Below are 15,052 nucleotides of genomic sequence, written 5' to 3'. Positions count from 1 at the left end.
GTCCGATGTGGGACTCAATCCCAGGACCCTGGGATCACGACCCAAGCTGAAGGCAGACGCTCAACCGACTGAGCCACTCAGGCGTCCCTAAATTTTTAATTTTTAAAAATTTTTTATTTATTATTTTATCTTATTTTATTTTTTAAACATTTTATTTATTCATTTGAGAGAGAAGGGGAGAGGCAGGAAAGGGAGAAGCAGACTCCCCACTGAGCCAGGAGCCTAACGCAGGGCTCGATCCCAGGACCTGGAGATCATGACCTGAGCCAAAGGCAGACACTTAACCAACTGAGCCACCCAGGCACCCCTAAGATTTTATTTATTTATTTGAGAGAGAGTGAGAGAGAGCAAGAGAGAGAGCGTGAGCAGGGGGAGGGGCAGAGGCAGAGGGAGAAGTAGACTCCCTGCTGAGCAGGGAGCCCAATGCGGGACTCTGTCTCAGGACACTGGGATCATGACCTGGGCTGAAGGCACTGAGCCACCCAGGTGCCCCTGGTTATTTCTTTTTTTAATATAACCTGACTTGGCTTTCTTAAATTCATCTCTGAGGTAAGTGGTATATAGACTAAAACCAAAATAAATAAAATAAATAGTGCACAAATGTGAAATGATTCCTGCAGCCCCTTTCGGGCTCTGAGCTCCTCACCTGTCACAGTCTAGCCCTCGTTTGGGAAGTGGGAGTCCTTGTTCATAAGTCACGTGAGGTCTTAGCCGTGTCGATGTGTTGGACGGCAGGAGGTAAATGCGCGTATCTGTGCACATGGGTATTAGGTAAAGCTTTGTGCCCGTGATCAAGGTATAAGTGAGGAGAGTTATTCTGATTAGTTGATGCCAATGCATGGGTGGATTGGGTGAAGAGGGGTGGACTCTACCTAATACCTAAGATATGAAACCTGAACTTGACCTGCAATAAATACAGTTGTTCAGAATGTGATACACCCAGTCCTTTGCTGCCCTCCCTGATTGTGGGCGTTCCAACCACACTCCCAGGCTGGTCAGAAGGACAAGGATGGACCTACAGAGCTAGATGGCGTTCCCTAGGGAGGAAAAAAAACCCTGGTGTCTCTCAGTGACAGCTGGAGGTGGGGGTGGGAAGATGTGCTCATCACCTGTTTACCCTGGGATTAATCTTTAGCTCCCAGCAGATAGTGAAGGGCTTGTCTCAACACACCAGGATCTACTCCAGTGTCCACCACATGTACACATCCTGGTTGCTGCCTGACCCTAACACATTTTGAAATTAATGGGAAGAGGCAAAACGTTCTGGGAGCAGATCTGTTTGGGACCCCAACTAGCCCTCTAGCCCCTCCACAGTGCCGGCCATGAAAATGTCCCAGTGCCAGCACCCCAAGGGGGCAGGCAGAGAGGCAGACATGGCAGGACGTCCCTAGTCCCGGGCAGGATGCCCAGGGAGCTCTGTGGAGGAGAGTACTTTCAGGGTGTGAGCTCTAGTCTCAGATTGGCCTTCATCAGCTGGACAAGTCACATGGCCACTGAGGCCGTGGTGTTCTCCCCCAATAGGTGGGGATTGCTCTGTATGAGTTTCCAGTCCCTGCAGCTCTGACATTCTTCATAGGAACATGTGGTTGGTGAAGACATTGACTAACTCATGTTAACATTGACCAAACCTTGACCATTTGTTGTACCATGACTGAAACCTAACCAAAGTTTATCCTTAAAATACTGTGGGAAGTTGCTTCGGGGATTTTTTGGATGTGCCACAAAAGAAATTGTGGGGAAAAAATTAACCATGGTGATTTCCCAGTTATTGTGTCTGGTTTCTTCGGTTTCTCTCTCTCTCTCTCTCTCTCTCTCTCTCTTTTTTTTTTTTTAGCAGATTGAAATTTGGGAACTTAGAGTCACAGCCTAGATTGTTACTTTTGGAGTCCTGGCAATATTTTCTTTTTTTCTGTCAGGTCTAAGGAAAGAGAAATTGTACAGATCAGAGGCTTTCATACAGGGCCCTTTGTTTTTCAGTCAACTTACTACATGGAGGGAAACCTCGGACACCCCGTGTTCCAGACTCAGTTTGGGAGGATTGCAGTGAACATCTGCTATGGGCGGCACCATCCTCTCAACTGGCTCATGTACAGCATCAACGGGGCTGAGATCATCTTCAACCCCTCAGCCACCATTGGAGCACTCAGGTCTCTCAGCAAGTAGGATCTGGGAGGGTTCTTGGGACCTAGGTCTCTTCAGCTCATGGCCAAGCAGCAGGGTTCAGAGGTGGGTTTGGTAAACTGTAGCAGGCAAGTGAGGCCACCAGGTTGTCTAACAAATCTGAGCTATGGGATTGCGTGTTGTATATTTCAGAACTGTGAAAAAAAAAAAAAAACCACTCAACATCAATTAAGATCCCCCTCCCCCCCCCCGCCGAGAGCTGCCTTGCTGTAAAATACTATTCCTTTGCTATTATTCTGAACACTGAGAGGATAACAGTCCCCCTCCACTCGCGCCATAATTGTCAGGCTTCCAAAAAGTTCCTCTTCTAAAGTGCCCAGAGCATAGTAGGTGCCTGGCCAGAATTAGCCCCCTTCCCTGTCACGGCCACTGTGCTCCCTCACAGAGGGACCACGGATTCCTAAGCCTCTTGTCTGCGACATCCAGCACATGGAGGGCAGACACCTGGACGAGGGAAGGAGCCAATGAGAGAATCAAAGCCGAGAGGGTCCTTAAGAGATCAGCCAAGTGGCTCTGAAATTTGTTTTTAACCAGCAAAGTGTTTTCTTCTAACACCTAACACGAGTTTCGGTGTTAGCCTCATCCTGAAACAGATAAATCTATCCTGATGAAGGCGGGGGGGGGGCGGGCCCTGGCAGTTCCTGGGCCCCTGCACAAGACCCTTGGGGCCCTTCATTTAATAATGGCGGGTGAGCTAAGATGACCCAGCATGACTGCACTTCCGCTGCTTCTCTCTTCCCCAATGGCTGAGTATTTGGGTGGTTTCCAGTTTTGCATCATTAACAAGTACCAGAACTCTAGGAATTATGTGCAAATATCTTTCTCCCCAACTCACTTCCTCCAAAGCAGGATTCCTGAATGAGGAGGTGTTGGCTTTCACTCTCGTTGTCCTGGTTGCCAGTGCTCTAGCAGTGGGACGCTGGTGGTGGGGAGGGCCCCGATCCCTCGGTGGGGAGCAGCTGGGACAGTTCTGGTGGGCAGCTTTGAGTTCCCTGCCAGCCTACCCCTGTCACTCTTCTCTCTTGACTAAATTGCAGTCTAATTTCTTCTGAAGGTCAGAATGTGACATTTACTTTACCTTTTCTTCTAAGCACTGTGCCCCCTTCTCAAGAGCGACATCCTCACAGCATTCTGATTTGCACAGCAGGTCCCTCAATGAGCCAGAACGCAAACCTAGTGGGCTACCTCAGGTCAGCTGCCCCCTCCGTGCACCCGAGGTTTCTGTCTGTGTCCTGGAGGGGCGCTGTTGGGCAGAAGGGGAAAAAACTCGTCTTCGACATCCCCTGAAGAATCTCCCTGGGGCCTCATGGCAGCTTGGTTACTATGACAGAATCCAAAGGCAGTTGTGACGTAGGGTAATTAGTGGTCATCCAGCATCCGGACCTGGGCAGAACCTCCGGGCCAGCCCCCTGGAGCAGCCTCCTCCTGCCAGCCATGTGTAAGGCATTCAGCAAGCGCCATCTACCTGCAGGGGTCCCTCGAGGAACCTGAAGCCAATGCGCTGAGCATCTCTGCCTGAACTGGCTCTTGGGCCAAGGCAGGCAAAGCTGAGGACTCAGGCTCAGACGGCCGCATCCCTGACCTTATTCTGTCGGGCTTTTATTAGCCCCAATTAAGCACCCAGAAGCACCTCAATGTAATATGCACATAACTGCTTGCGTCTTCAGCAGCCTATTAGGCTTATTAAAAATTATTGATTTTCCTTTCTCAACCAACAATCATCCAACTCGTGCCTTTCAAGGGTATGATGAGGCTGTCAGTTAAAACGATAACAGGTCCTTTGGAAAGTGGTATGTTTCATGAGCTCCCAAAATGTTCACACCCTTTGACCGGATAATTATACTCCTAAAACTTTACCTGACAGAGTGTCTAAAAGAGGAGGAAAAGGCTGTATGCATGAAGATGTTTCTGGCAGCTTTATTTATAATAATAAAAGAGCTAGAGGTGAGAGAAATGTCAGGGTTAGGTAAATTTCAGCCCATCTCTTCCATGTTAGTGCACAGCCACTCAAAAGTCATTCTGAAGATAATGCAGCCTCATGACAAGAACCTGTGAGCAAAGAAAGATGTTTCCAGGCTGCGGTCAGAGCTCTGTAAACATTTCTTGCCAAGGATAGATGTGGAGTGTGGAAAAATTACAACAGATGGTTTATTAGGATGGTGGGATTCTGGGTGGTTTTCTTAAAATGATAAATGATTATTTATGGAATTGATGGTGAATGTTTTTCAGCACAAGGTCAGGCAAATCCCCACCAGCTGCACATAAACAATGGCTTCTGGAACCATCCATCCCTTCTCTGGCATGTCCTGTCCCCCCGACTCCCACATGCTCTGTGGGTTGGTGGGGTGTTCTCACTCATTTTTGGGGTCCCACAGTTCTAAGCACACAATAGAATTGAAGTGTGTTTTGATGAACAGAGTCGTCCTGACGGCGCCATGCAGCCCATGTGGTCTAAGATTTCGGCCACATATGTGTGTGAATAGGAGAGTCGTGCCTTCATCCCTTCAATGCGTGTCTTCTTCCCACCATGATTATTTTTAGGGGCTAGTGTAGCCACACTGGGAATAAGGCAGATGTCCCCATGCCCCCAGTGGGCTCTCCGTGATTCCCGCACACGCTGGGCTCTCATGAACCTCCAGCTTCCTCTCCCTTGCTTGTTTGGAGAGCCTAAGTTTTATTGCCAGCTGTGGGTTTGAGTCCTACGCAACGTACCCTCCCAGGAGAATTGCAAGAAAGATGTTTTATGGCACTCACCCTGCAACTGTCTATTTAATTCCTGAAAATGTCATTTTACGGGTGTGTTTCTATAAAAATCCTTTCTTAAAAGTTTTGTCAGCTTGGCTTAGCAGCTGGGGGAAAAAAAGCAGCAAATGAGTCCCCTCAATCAAGCCTGTGATTTTTTTTTTCCAGACTCGTGAATCCTCCTGAGAATTAGGCTTGTCAAGCACCCACTCCCTCCACCTACTCCCGGTTTAAACCAGGTGCACACTGACAGGAAGAAAGATTCCAGGGCATTTTGCTCCCAGTCACTTAGTGTTTCTAAGTGGGCATTACACCTGTCAATCCAGAATCCTAATGATGTTGTTCCTCAGACAAGAGATAATTAGTGACAAGAAGGCCCACTGGACTCCATGGCACATTGTAGTTGGTGGGCCGGAGAAGGACGGGGTCTTCAGTTGGGATATCGCTTCCCATCCTATCCTACCTTTGTGGGTGCCGAACTGAGGAAGGCCCACAGCTCAGCTGTGCCCTTGTGGTGCCTCCTTTCTGGGCCAGTAAGAGGGCCAAGGAGCCTCTGCTTAGAGTCTCGGGATTCAGGAGAGGAAAACAGGAAGGCACTGGGAGATGGGGACCGGCTCAGGGGAGATGACACCTGCTACAGAATCTACTACCCTTTCCAGTTACCTAAATTCCTTTCAGGTTTCCTCTGTTTGCTCTGGGGACTGCTTTGCAAGGCAACAGAGCAGGATAGGGATTAGGGCAGCAGTTGGAGCCCACAGAGGGCTGTGCATGAGCCCTTAGGCCCCCAGCTCCCTTCTGACATTTGCCAGGTGAGGCTCTGACCGGCCTGGAAGGTGAGTTCTTCACCCAACCCAGGAGGAGGGAAGGAGAGAGAACTAGCAGTTATGGAGTTTCTGCCATGCAGCCCCCTCTAGAAGCTTCACCGGTGTGGTCAGTCCTTACAATATCCCTTTCAGGAAGTTTCAGAAAAGAAAACTGTGGCTCAGGGCTGCTTTGGCCTGCAGCAGACCCGCCCCAAAAGGCTGCTTGGGTTTGAGCATGGGACAAGCTGGCCTGCCCGTGGGTTTGGGGACACCTGCAGCCACACCAGTCTCCCTGGCCATCCCTGCCGCAGAGCTGAGAAGGCCGGCAGCCTGGCTGTAGCTCTGGACCGAGCACCCAGCCCGTCTGGCTGGGAAGTCAGCCACCTGGTTCCTCTCGCTTCTCCCTCACAGTGAGTCCCTGTGGCCAGTTGAGGCCAGAAATGCAGCCATTGCAAATCACTGCTTCACCTGTGCCATCAACCGAGTGGGCAAGGTAAGTCCCCGCGGTCTGGCTGGGCTCCCGGGCTTGGTCAACCAGGTGTGCTGGGGAGGGGACAGAGCTGCTAGGAAAGCTGCCTGCCTAGAGGGGGCCTGGCCTCTTCAACCAGCAAAGGCCACAAGGGAAGCAATTGTCTGCTGGCCCCGGTGGGGACACCACACACCTCTTGTCCTTGTCCCTGTGTGCGTGCCACAAATTCTAGGATCCCAGAAGAGGGGAGACTGGCTTGGTTTGTTCCTTTTAAAGGTATTACTATGTCTCTCTTCTGTTTTTGTCTATTTGGGTTTGTAGCTGAAACTGTTTTGGAAGGCTCTCACCCTGTCCCACCAAGTCTCCTGTTTCATATTTTTTTAATTTTTTTTTAAAGATTTTATTTATTTATTAGAGAGAGAGAGTGAGAGAGGGAACACAAACAGGGGGAGTGGGAGAGGGAGAAGCAGGCTTTCCGCAGAGCAGGGAGCCCGATGCGGGGCTTGATCCCGGGACTCCGGGATCATGACCTGAGCTGAAGGCAGACGCTTAACTGACTGAGCCACTCAGGTGCCCCTCCTGTTTCATATTTTTCCCCATTGACCCATGCACTGAGTGAACTTGACTACAAAACACAATGCATTCATTACGTAATAATCCTCTTCCTCATTCTTATTAATCGGATGTCAAACTCTGATCAGAGCATCTGCTCAGGCTGAGATAATCAAGGTATCTACAGTAAGTCGGTCCAATTTCTGGCAACATGAAGAAACTCAGTGTTTTCATTAGCCTGTGTAACCCCATCACGGCTTGAGGTAGTTTCCGTTAGGCTTTGGGGGAAGTTCTGACAGCAGTGTGTGAGCACCCCCTTAGTCCCCTCAGAGACCCCAGGCTGGGGCTTTATTTCCCAGGCAGACAAACCTCAGCCGCCTTCCACAGGCCTGAGAACTGCTCTGCTCAACGTCTTTTTTTTTTTTTTCCCCTCCCAGCAGATTATAAACTCCGCAGAGACAAAGTCGGGGTTTTTACCTTGCCTGTCAAATTCCCTGCTGGCCGCCTGTGTTGGCCCAGTGCTGGCGACTCAGCGGGGACATTTCATAAGTACTTGTTGATCGCCCGGCGAGTACAGGCCATTCCTTCTCTGCCTGTAACTTGCTCCCCTGAGTCCCCCTCAGCCGGACTTTGCGGTGGGACATGCTGGTAGTGCCGCCTGTGGGTTTGCCTCACCTCGGTTTTGTTTCACAGGAGTGCTTCCCGAACGAGTTTACCTCTGGAGATGGGAAGAAAGGTATGTTCCAGGAATTTCTGTGGTTGGCTGCAGCTGAGGCGTGGGCCTCACTGTCCCCTTCTCTGTCTGCCCCCTCTGGGCAGGGTCTACCCCACAGACTGTGGTCTGCACATGTGACCCATTGTCAGAGGGGTGCTCTCCTCTCGTCTTCGTGGCCCACAGTGTGGGAGCCTGACTGTGGCTGGGTCCTGGGCTTGTGACTACCTCATTCCCCAATTGGGGATTGAATGGTATTGGGTTGGACTCCATCCCTCCCCCGGGACTGGTAAGGAGATGGGCCTAGAAGACATGGAAGAGCCTTTTGTGGGCTCCCTTGAAAGAGGGGGTGCTTTATCCACCCTACACATCTCCTTCCCTCTCTTCCTTTGTCCTTTTCACCTGCCACCACGCCCCATCCCAAGCTGCACAAATGTCCCAGAACATCAGCATAGACTGCCTTGGGTTCCTCAGACCGCAGCTTGTTTTGATCTGAGGGCAGATACCACCTCACCTCTGGTAGGAATCCCCCACCCACTGGTCCCACCTCTCTGGCTAAGAATGTGGAAGGCAAGGGCCCACCAGGGAGGTCTCAGAACTAGCTTAGGGGATCCCCTGGAAAAGGCAGAGAGGACTGAGCAGGTCTGTTTTCCCAGAAAAGCACTTCCTAAAAGGGTTCCAGATCCCCTCACTTGAGGTCCAGAGTGTCCAATCCCAGTTAGCTCCCTACAGAGAGAGGTGCAGTGAGGCAGGGAAATGAGGTCCACTGGGTGCTTTCTGTGTCCAAGCCCCTGCTAGGCCCTGCTCCTTACACCGTAGCTGTTAGCACCACCTGACTTGTGAGGGGACCGAGGCATGGAGGGAAGGTACGGCAGACGCAGCTGGGAAGGCAAGTGAGGGCAGAGCCTCTCGCTCACCGTGTTGGGCCACCATAGGAAGCAGATCACACAGGAAGCCCTGCAGAGCTATAGGACTCCCTTGGGCTGTGGGTGGCTAACGTTGGGAGTAAGGGCTAACACTTCTACAAGGATGACCTTTAAGAATGTTCCCAGGGGCAGAGGTGAGGGCTGTGAGGGTGACTTTTGTAGGAACTTGCTCAGCCTCAGGCCTGAGGAGGGAGGCAGGTTGTTTGAGGAGGTGGCACGGGGATGCCGGGGAGGGTGGGGAGGGTGGCACGGACACTTTGTCCTGGGTGTCGCTCGATATGCCTACCTCTCTGCCTGCACAAGCTCACGGATGCTTTCTTTTGCTCCTCCAAAGCTCACCAGGACTTTGGCTACTTTTACGGCTCGAGCTACGTGGCAGCCCCGGATAGCAGCCGCACTCCCGGGCTCTCCCGCACCCGGGACGGGCTGCTGGTTGCTGAGCTTGACCTGAACCTCTGCCGGCAGGTGAATGACATCTGGAACTTCAAGGTGGGTCCCTGAGTCCGCTGCTGTTGCCCCGCTCCTCTGTTTGGACCCCTATACTGCTCTCAGAGCTGGAAACCACAGCTGCTGGGTTTGCTCTCAGGAGCGGCCAGATGAGGCTCCAAGCCGAGCAGAGGACCCAGTCTTTTCCTCCCAGAGCTGGTGTGCGAGGGAGGAGCCACTGGGTCAAATGATGCCCAAGCAGCAGACCTTAATAAATTCTCCTCTTGTCTGATTTAGATTCTGGGCGCCTTCAAACAAATTAATCTCAATTTCATTTGTCCGGAGAATAGAGTGGATCAGCTTCTCTAATCCTTTTTTTCCTTTCCAGGCATTTGCACTTATCACAAGATAAATGTGGGTGTCTGGCTCTGCCTGTGGCCTGGCCCCATGGTCTAGGCCTTGATAGTAGAGGGAAATGGGTCACACATAGAAATGGAATCTAGGCCCGTCTCTGCCACGGCCTCTCTCAGTCACCCTAAGCAAGCCCTTTCTGCTCCCAGGCCTTAGTATGCCTGTTTGTAAAACTGGAAGGTCTCAAGTGGCCTTTGAGACCTAATACACGTGACACCAGGGGTCCTGGGAGGAGCAGAAGTGCCCACCCTCCTGGAATGGGGTGGTGGCAGCCATTGGCCCCCTGGAACATGCCCTCTTATCCTGGATGCAGATGGAGTTTGCTGCATTCGTGTCCAGCAGTATTTCTACCAACTCAGAACCCACTTATACATGCAAATGAATGTCCTCATGATTGCATGACTTTGCCCAGCGTGTCCGGGAGGAATCACCTCCCCCGTTTACCTGAGCATGGGTCTTTGGGCATGTTCCCTGAGTCTCAGATCCTCATCAGACAAATAAGGCATTGCCCACATGAACGTCTCCTGGCCTGGCTCTCCTCTTCCTGGGAAGCTCAGATTAATGCAAGATTCCACACAATAAACAGAATGTTTTCTCATCGGTAACTTTTTGAATGCAAAAGCCCCACCCCGCCCCAAACTATGGTGATGGGCCTGAGCTCCTGTCGGGGTTTTGGGAAGGAGGGAGGGAATGCCTGGGTGTGAGCACCCTGGGTAGGTTTGCCAGCCCTGCCCACACTCTCCCCCAGACCCAGAACCAGGAGTCCAGGGTACAAATCCCAGCAAATTCCACTGCTGCCTGGAGACCTGGAGCAGGTCACTCCCCTCTCTGGGCTGTAGGCTGTTCTTCTGGGGTTCTGCAAGACCTCAGGACAGCCTTCTTCCCTTCTACCTCGGGGCAGGCCACACCTTCTGGAAGGACAGGTCACAGAGGTCTTCCAGCAAGAGGGGCCAGTGTGTGTGAGTCATCTCAGCATCTGTGATCTTTGCTATAGCGCTAGAATCAGTACCCAGTGGCCACACAGGGGTTGTTCCTCTACGTTATAGTCTGAAACCGTCCTGTCCTCCCGCTGGCCTTCCTGACAAATTTCTGTCCTACGGCTGCCCTCTAGTGGCAAGAGGTGGTGGTGAGTAAACCGGAATCTGCCTGTGTTTTGCTTTCAGATGACCGGCAGATATGAGATGTACGCTCAGGAGCTCACTGAAGCCGTCAAACCCAACTACAGCCCCAATGTTGTGAAAGAGTAGCTGGATTTTAGCCCCTGCCCGCCAGGGAGGGCACCTCTGCCCCTGGCGGATCAGCAAGTACGGCAGGCTTTATACGCCCAAGTTCCCCCTGATGATGTCCTGATAACACTGTTGGTTTAAAAATGTTCCAGGTGGGGGGGTGGATTGAAGAGTAACTGCAGTGGGTATGAGGTTTCCTTCCTGGCTGATGAAATGTTTTGGGCCTACACAGAAGTGATGGTTACACAACACTGTGAAAGTACCCATGTGAAATGCCACTGAATTGTATACTTTAAAACGGCTAAATCTATGTCATGTGAATTTTACCTCCATTTTAAAAAAAAATCTCAGGCACTGATGGTGCAGGTGCATTTGCAGTTAGACACATGGGATGCTCTAGTCCTGAGGTTCCTCTCTTCCTCTGTTTAGACCGTCAGCAACCTGAGGGTAAGGGTGGGAGCGTATGTGCAAGTAGGGGAAGCTGAGGCTGATCCAGAGTCATTGAGCTATTGGGTGGCTGTGGGCAGGGGAGACAGTCACTGGATGTGTCAACATGGCTCTGTCCCCACATATTCAATCAGACGCTGATCTGGGTGTTGCTATGAAGGTATTTTGTAGATGTGATTAAAGTCCATAACCAGTCAACTAAGCAAGTGAGATTATTCTAGATAATCCAGGTAGGCCTGATTCAATCGGTCAAAAAGCCCTCAGGAGGAGAGCTGAGGCTTCCCCGATGAAGAAGAAATTCTGCTTGTGGATAGCAGCTTCCCCCACCCCTATGTGCCTGAGAGATCCCATTTGTTTTTCCTGATCACCTGCCCTACAGATTTCAGACTTGTCTCTCCAGCCCCTACAATCACTTAAATCAATGCCTTGCAATAAATCTCTTAATATATATCCTACTGTTCTCCTTCTAATCTTCAGGATGAGTTTTCTGCATTGGTGCTAGGTTTTCTGGAATTCTTCTCTAATTTGTTTCATTTAAAGGCACTCATGACTCTATTTGCAGGGTTAAAGGGGGCCATGGTAGTCCATGGTATGATGTAGCAATAGAGATTTATAGAGAGAGCAGACCATCAGTCTGTGCCCCCCAAGTCTCAGCCTGCCATTCCTGGTGGCCTGTCCCATCTAGATTTTAGGCTTGGCTAACCAGCCCCCATCATCATGTAAGGCAATTCCTTGCACTAAATCTCTTTGTATCTTTATATATATATATATATATATATATATATATATATATATATATATATATGCATGTGTGTGTGTGTATATATATATGTATATGTATGTATCTCCTGTATATATAAATATATCTGCATTCCCTGTTGATTCTGCTTCTCTGATTGAGCACTGATTGCCTGACTGACATAGCAGGTTACTCACCTCTCTGAACCTTGGCTTCCACATCTGTAAAGTGGGACCATATCCCCTCTTCTGCTTTATGTCACAGGACAGTGGTGAAGCACAGACTAGATGGGCCAGGGAGCCTATGTGGGCTCTGTTCCTTGCATCACACAGCAAAAGTCCCACCTGTGCTGAGAGCACCTGGGTGACTCAGTCGGTTGAGTGACTGACCCTTGGTTTCGGCTGAGGTCATGATCTCAGGGTCATGATCTCAAGGTCATGAGATCCAGCCCTGAGTTGGGCTCCGTGCTCAGCAGGGAGTCTGCTTGAGATTCTCTCTCTCCCCCTCTCTCTCTCTGCCCTTCCCCCTGCTTGCTCTCTCTCTCTCAAATAAATACATATTTTCTAAAACAAGAGTCCCAACTGTGAAGTCTCAAACCTCCACAGTCGGCCACAGTGTTGGAGGTGGGAGTGGGGTCCTCTGGTTCTACCCTTACTGTGCCCGGTCAGAGAAGGCAGCTCATTCCTTCCTGGCCCAACAGCTGAATTGCATGAACCAATCCCATGTCAGGGCCAGGGTGCTCCTGGACAGCCACCTGGGGAGAAAAACCTGGTTGGAACTGCCTGGCCATCCCTCTGTGTTAACCCCCTTTGCCTCTCTGAGCCACAGACTTTTCGCTTCATGTAAAAGCCCCCTTTGTACTTATTTTTCATAGAATCCAGCCCTGCAGATACAGTGAGCTTTTCTGGCTGGCCTTCAGTGTCCACAACTTTTGTGCCTGTGGTTTCTAAAAGGAGCATGTAGTCAACCTAATACAGAAGCTAGCTTAGATAACAAGTTGGTACGTTTATGAAATGGGCACTAATACACCAGAAAGGATTTGATTCTCCATACCTCTCACTGCCTAAAATCAAAATGTTCAGGTCTGCCTTAGAGTAGATGGGCCCTGCACACATGGACTCATTTGAGGGTTTAACTCATGTTTAGATGCTCGGCAAACATTTGTTGACTGAACCTAGGGTGGAAGTTTTTGTTTCTGTGTGATCATTGCTGATGCGACAGAAGGGAAGTTGCAGTGGTTTAGTGTACAGGGCCTGTGGCCCATGGGTGAAGCCTCTGATCCTCTGAGCCTCAGTTTTCTCACCTCTAAGATGAGAGGTGACTGGGTTTGAGGCTTTTGAGGGGCTCTCCAGCTCTGCAGACAGCATTCCTGCCAGCCCATGGCTTTATTGCTAGAATCTGGGTTACCAGGGGAGAATGGTGCCAAGCCACAGTGTGCCTGACAGGAAAAAAGGCAAAGACATTCTCCAGGATAGATAACATGTTAGGCCACAAAACAAGTCGTGATAAATTTTTAAAAGATTGAAATCATATGAAGTATCTTTTTCAATCACAATGGAATGAAACTAGAAATAAGTAGAAGGAAAATTCAAAAATATGTGAAAATTAAACCACACATTTTTGAACAACCAATGGATTAAAATCAAAGGAAATTAGAAAATGTCTTGGAACAAATGAAAACAATAACAAAACATACCCAAACTTGTACGATGCAATGAAAGCAGTGCAAGAGGGAAATGTATGGCTATAAACACTTACATTAAAAAAGAAGAAGGCAGGTGGGCGCCTGGGTGGCTCAGTCGTTAAGCATCTGCCTTCAGCTCAGGTCATGGTCCCGGGGTCCTGGGATTGAGTCCCGCATGAGGCTCCCTGCTCAGCGGGGAGTCTGCTTCTCCCTCTCCCACTCCCCCTGCTTGTGTTCCCTCTCTCGCTGTGTCTCTGTCTGTCAAATAAATAAAATCTTTAAAAAAAAAAAAAAAGCAGGCACCTGACTGGCTCAATTTGTAGAGCAGGTGACTCTTAATCTCGGGGTCATGAAATCAAGCTCCACACTGGGCTTAGAGTTTATTTAAAAAAATAAAATAAAAATTTTAAAAAGAAGGATTTCAAATCAACAACCGAATTTTACATCTTAAGGAACTAGAAAAAGAAGAGCAAACTAAACCCAAGGTAACAGTAGCGAGGAAATAATAAAGATTAGAGCAGAGAGAAATAAAATAGAGAATAGAGAAACAATAGAGAAGAGCAATGAGAACAAAAGTTGGTTCTTCAAAAAGACCAATAAAATTGACAAACCTTTAGCTTGAGTGAGAAAAAAAAGGGAAGACTCAAATTACCAAAATCAGAAATGAAAGTGGGGACATCACTACTGATTCTACAGAAATAAAAAGGATTATAAGAGTACTATGAACAATTTGTTAGAGGAGGTCACCAAGAGCATGTGATTGCCGGTTGACCCATGAGCTGGACCCAGGCAATCAGAGGCTCCTTCCCTCCCCTGCTGCTTCCCCCCATCCTTGGAATGTACGTTCTGCCCACTGTTGCTACCCTAGGAGCTACTTCAAAGACACAGCTTGAGAGAGTAATATATTATTAAGACCATCTGGGCAGTATGTGTGACTGAACCCCATTAAGATTTCTATATGAACTCTTAAGATTCTGGTGGACACGTGCAGAGATCTACTTGTCTCGTGGCCACTCGAGACGAGCCTCATATGTAAGTGGCCTTGCTTATTAAAACTGCCACCTACAATCTGGGAAGGTCTGCGTCTTTCTTCAGTCTCTCCTTGTCCTCCATGTATGGGGGCCAGTTTCAGATTTCACCTGGGGAGCTCCCACATTTGCAAACCAACACGATTGTCTGCCAACACATCGGACAACCTAGATGAAGTGGACAGATTCCTAGAAACATGAACTACCAAGACTGAATCATGAAGAAATAGAAAATCCAGGGGCGCCTGGGTGGCTCAGTTGGTTAAGCGACTGCCTTCGGCTCAGGTCATGATCCTGGAGTCCCTGGATCGAGTCCCACATCGGGCTCCCTGCTCGGCAGGGAGCCTGCTTCTCCCTCTGACCCTCCCCCGTCTCATGTGCTCTCTCTCTCTCTCTCATTCTCTCTGTCTCAAATAAATAAATAAAAAATCTTTAAAAAAAAAAAAAAAAAAAAAAAAAAAGAAATAGAAAATCCAAACAGACCCGTAACTAGTAATCAAAACCCATAATGAGTAATCAAAACCCCCCTAACAAAGGAAAGCACTGGACCTGGGGGCTCCACTGGTGAATTCTATCAAACATTTAAAGAAGAACTAACACCAGGGCGCCCAGCTGGCTCAGTCAGAAGAGCATGCAACTTTTGATCTCAGGGTCATGAGTTCCAGCCCCACATTGGGTGTAGAGATTACTAAATAAATAAATAAGC

At 49.4% G+C, this 15,052-nt stretch overlaps 1 protein-coding gene across 1 annotated transcript in view; it reads left to right on the top strand.

Annotated features, from left to right (window-relative positions):
* Positions 1 to 14,331, top strand: part of UPB1 (beta-ureidopropionase 1) — a 33,396-nt gene extending 19,065 nt beyond the window's left edge. Inside the window, exons 6-10 of the mRNA XM_078060706.1 lie at positions 1,978 to 2,147; positions 6,138 to 6,219; positions 7,441 to 7,483; positions 8,720 to 8,874; positions 10,386 to 14,331. Of these exons, the coding sequence (XP_077916832.1) occupies positions 1,978 to 2,147; positions 6,138 to 6,219; positions 7,441 to 7,483; positions 8,720 to 8,874; positions 10,386 to 10,469 (534 nt within the window). The 3' untranslated portion in view covers positions 10,470 to 14,331. The remainder of the gene's footprint in view (positions 1 to 1,977; positions 2,148 to 6,137; positions 6,220 to 7,440; positions 7,484 to 8,719; positions 8,875 to 10,385) is intronic.
* The last annotated feature ends 721 nt before the right edge of the window (positions 14,332 to 15,052 follow it).

Source organism: Halichoerus grypus, chromosome 13 (genome assembly GCF_964656455.1).
Source record: "Halichoerus grypus chromosome 13, mHalGry1.hap1.1, whole genome shotgun sequence".
Taxonomy (NCBI): domain Eukaryota; kingdom Metazoa; phylum Chordata; class Mammalia; order Carnivora; family Phocidae; genus Halichoerus; species Halichoerus grypus.
This window is presented reverse-complemented; position numbering and strand designations above follow the sequence as displayed.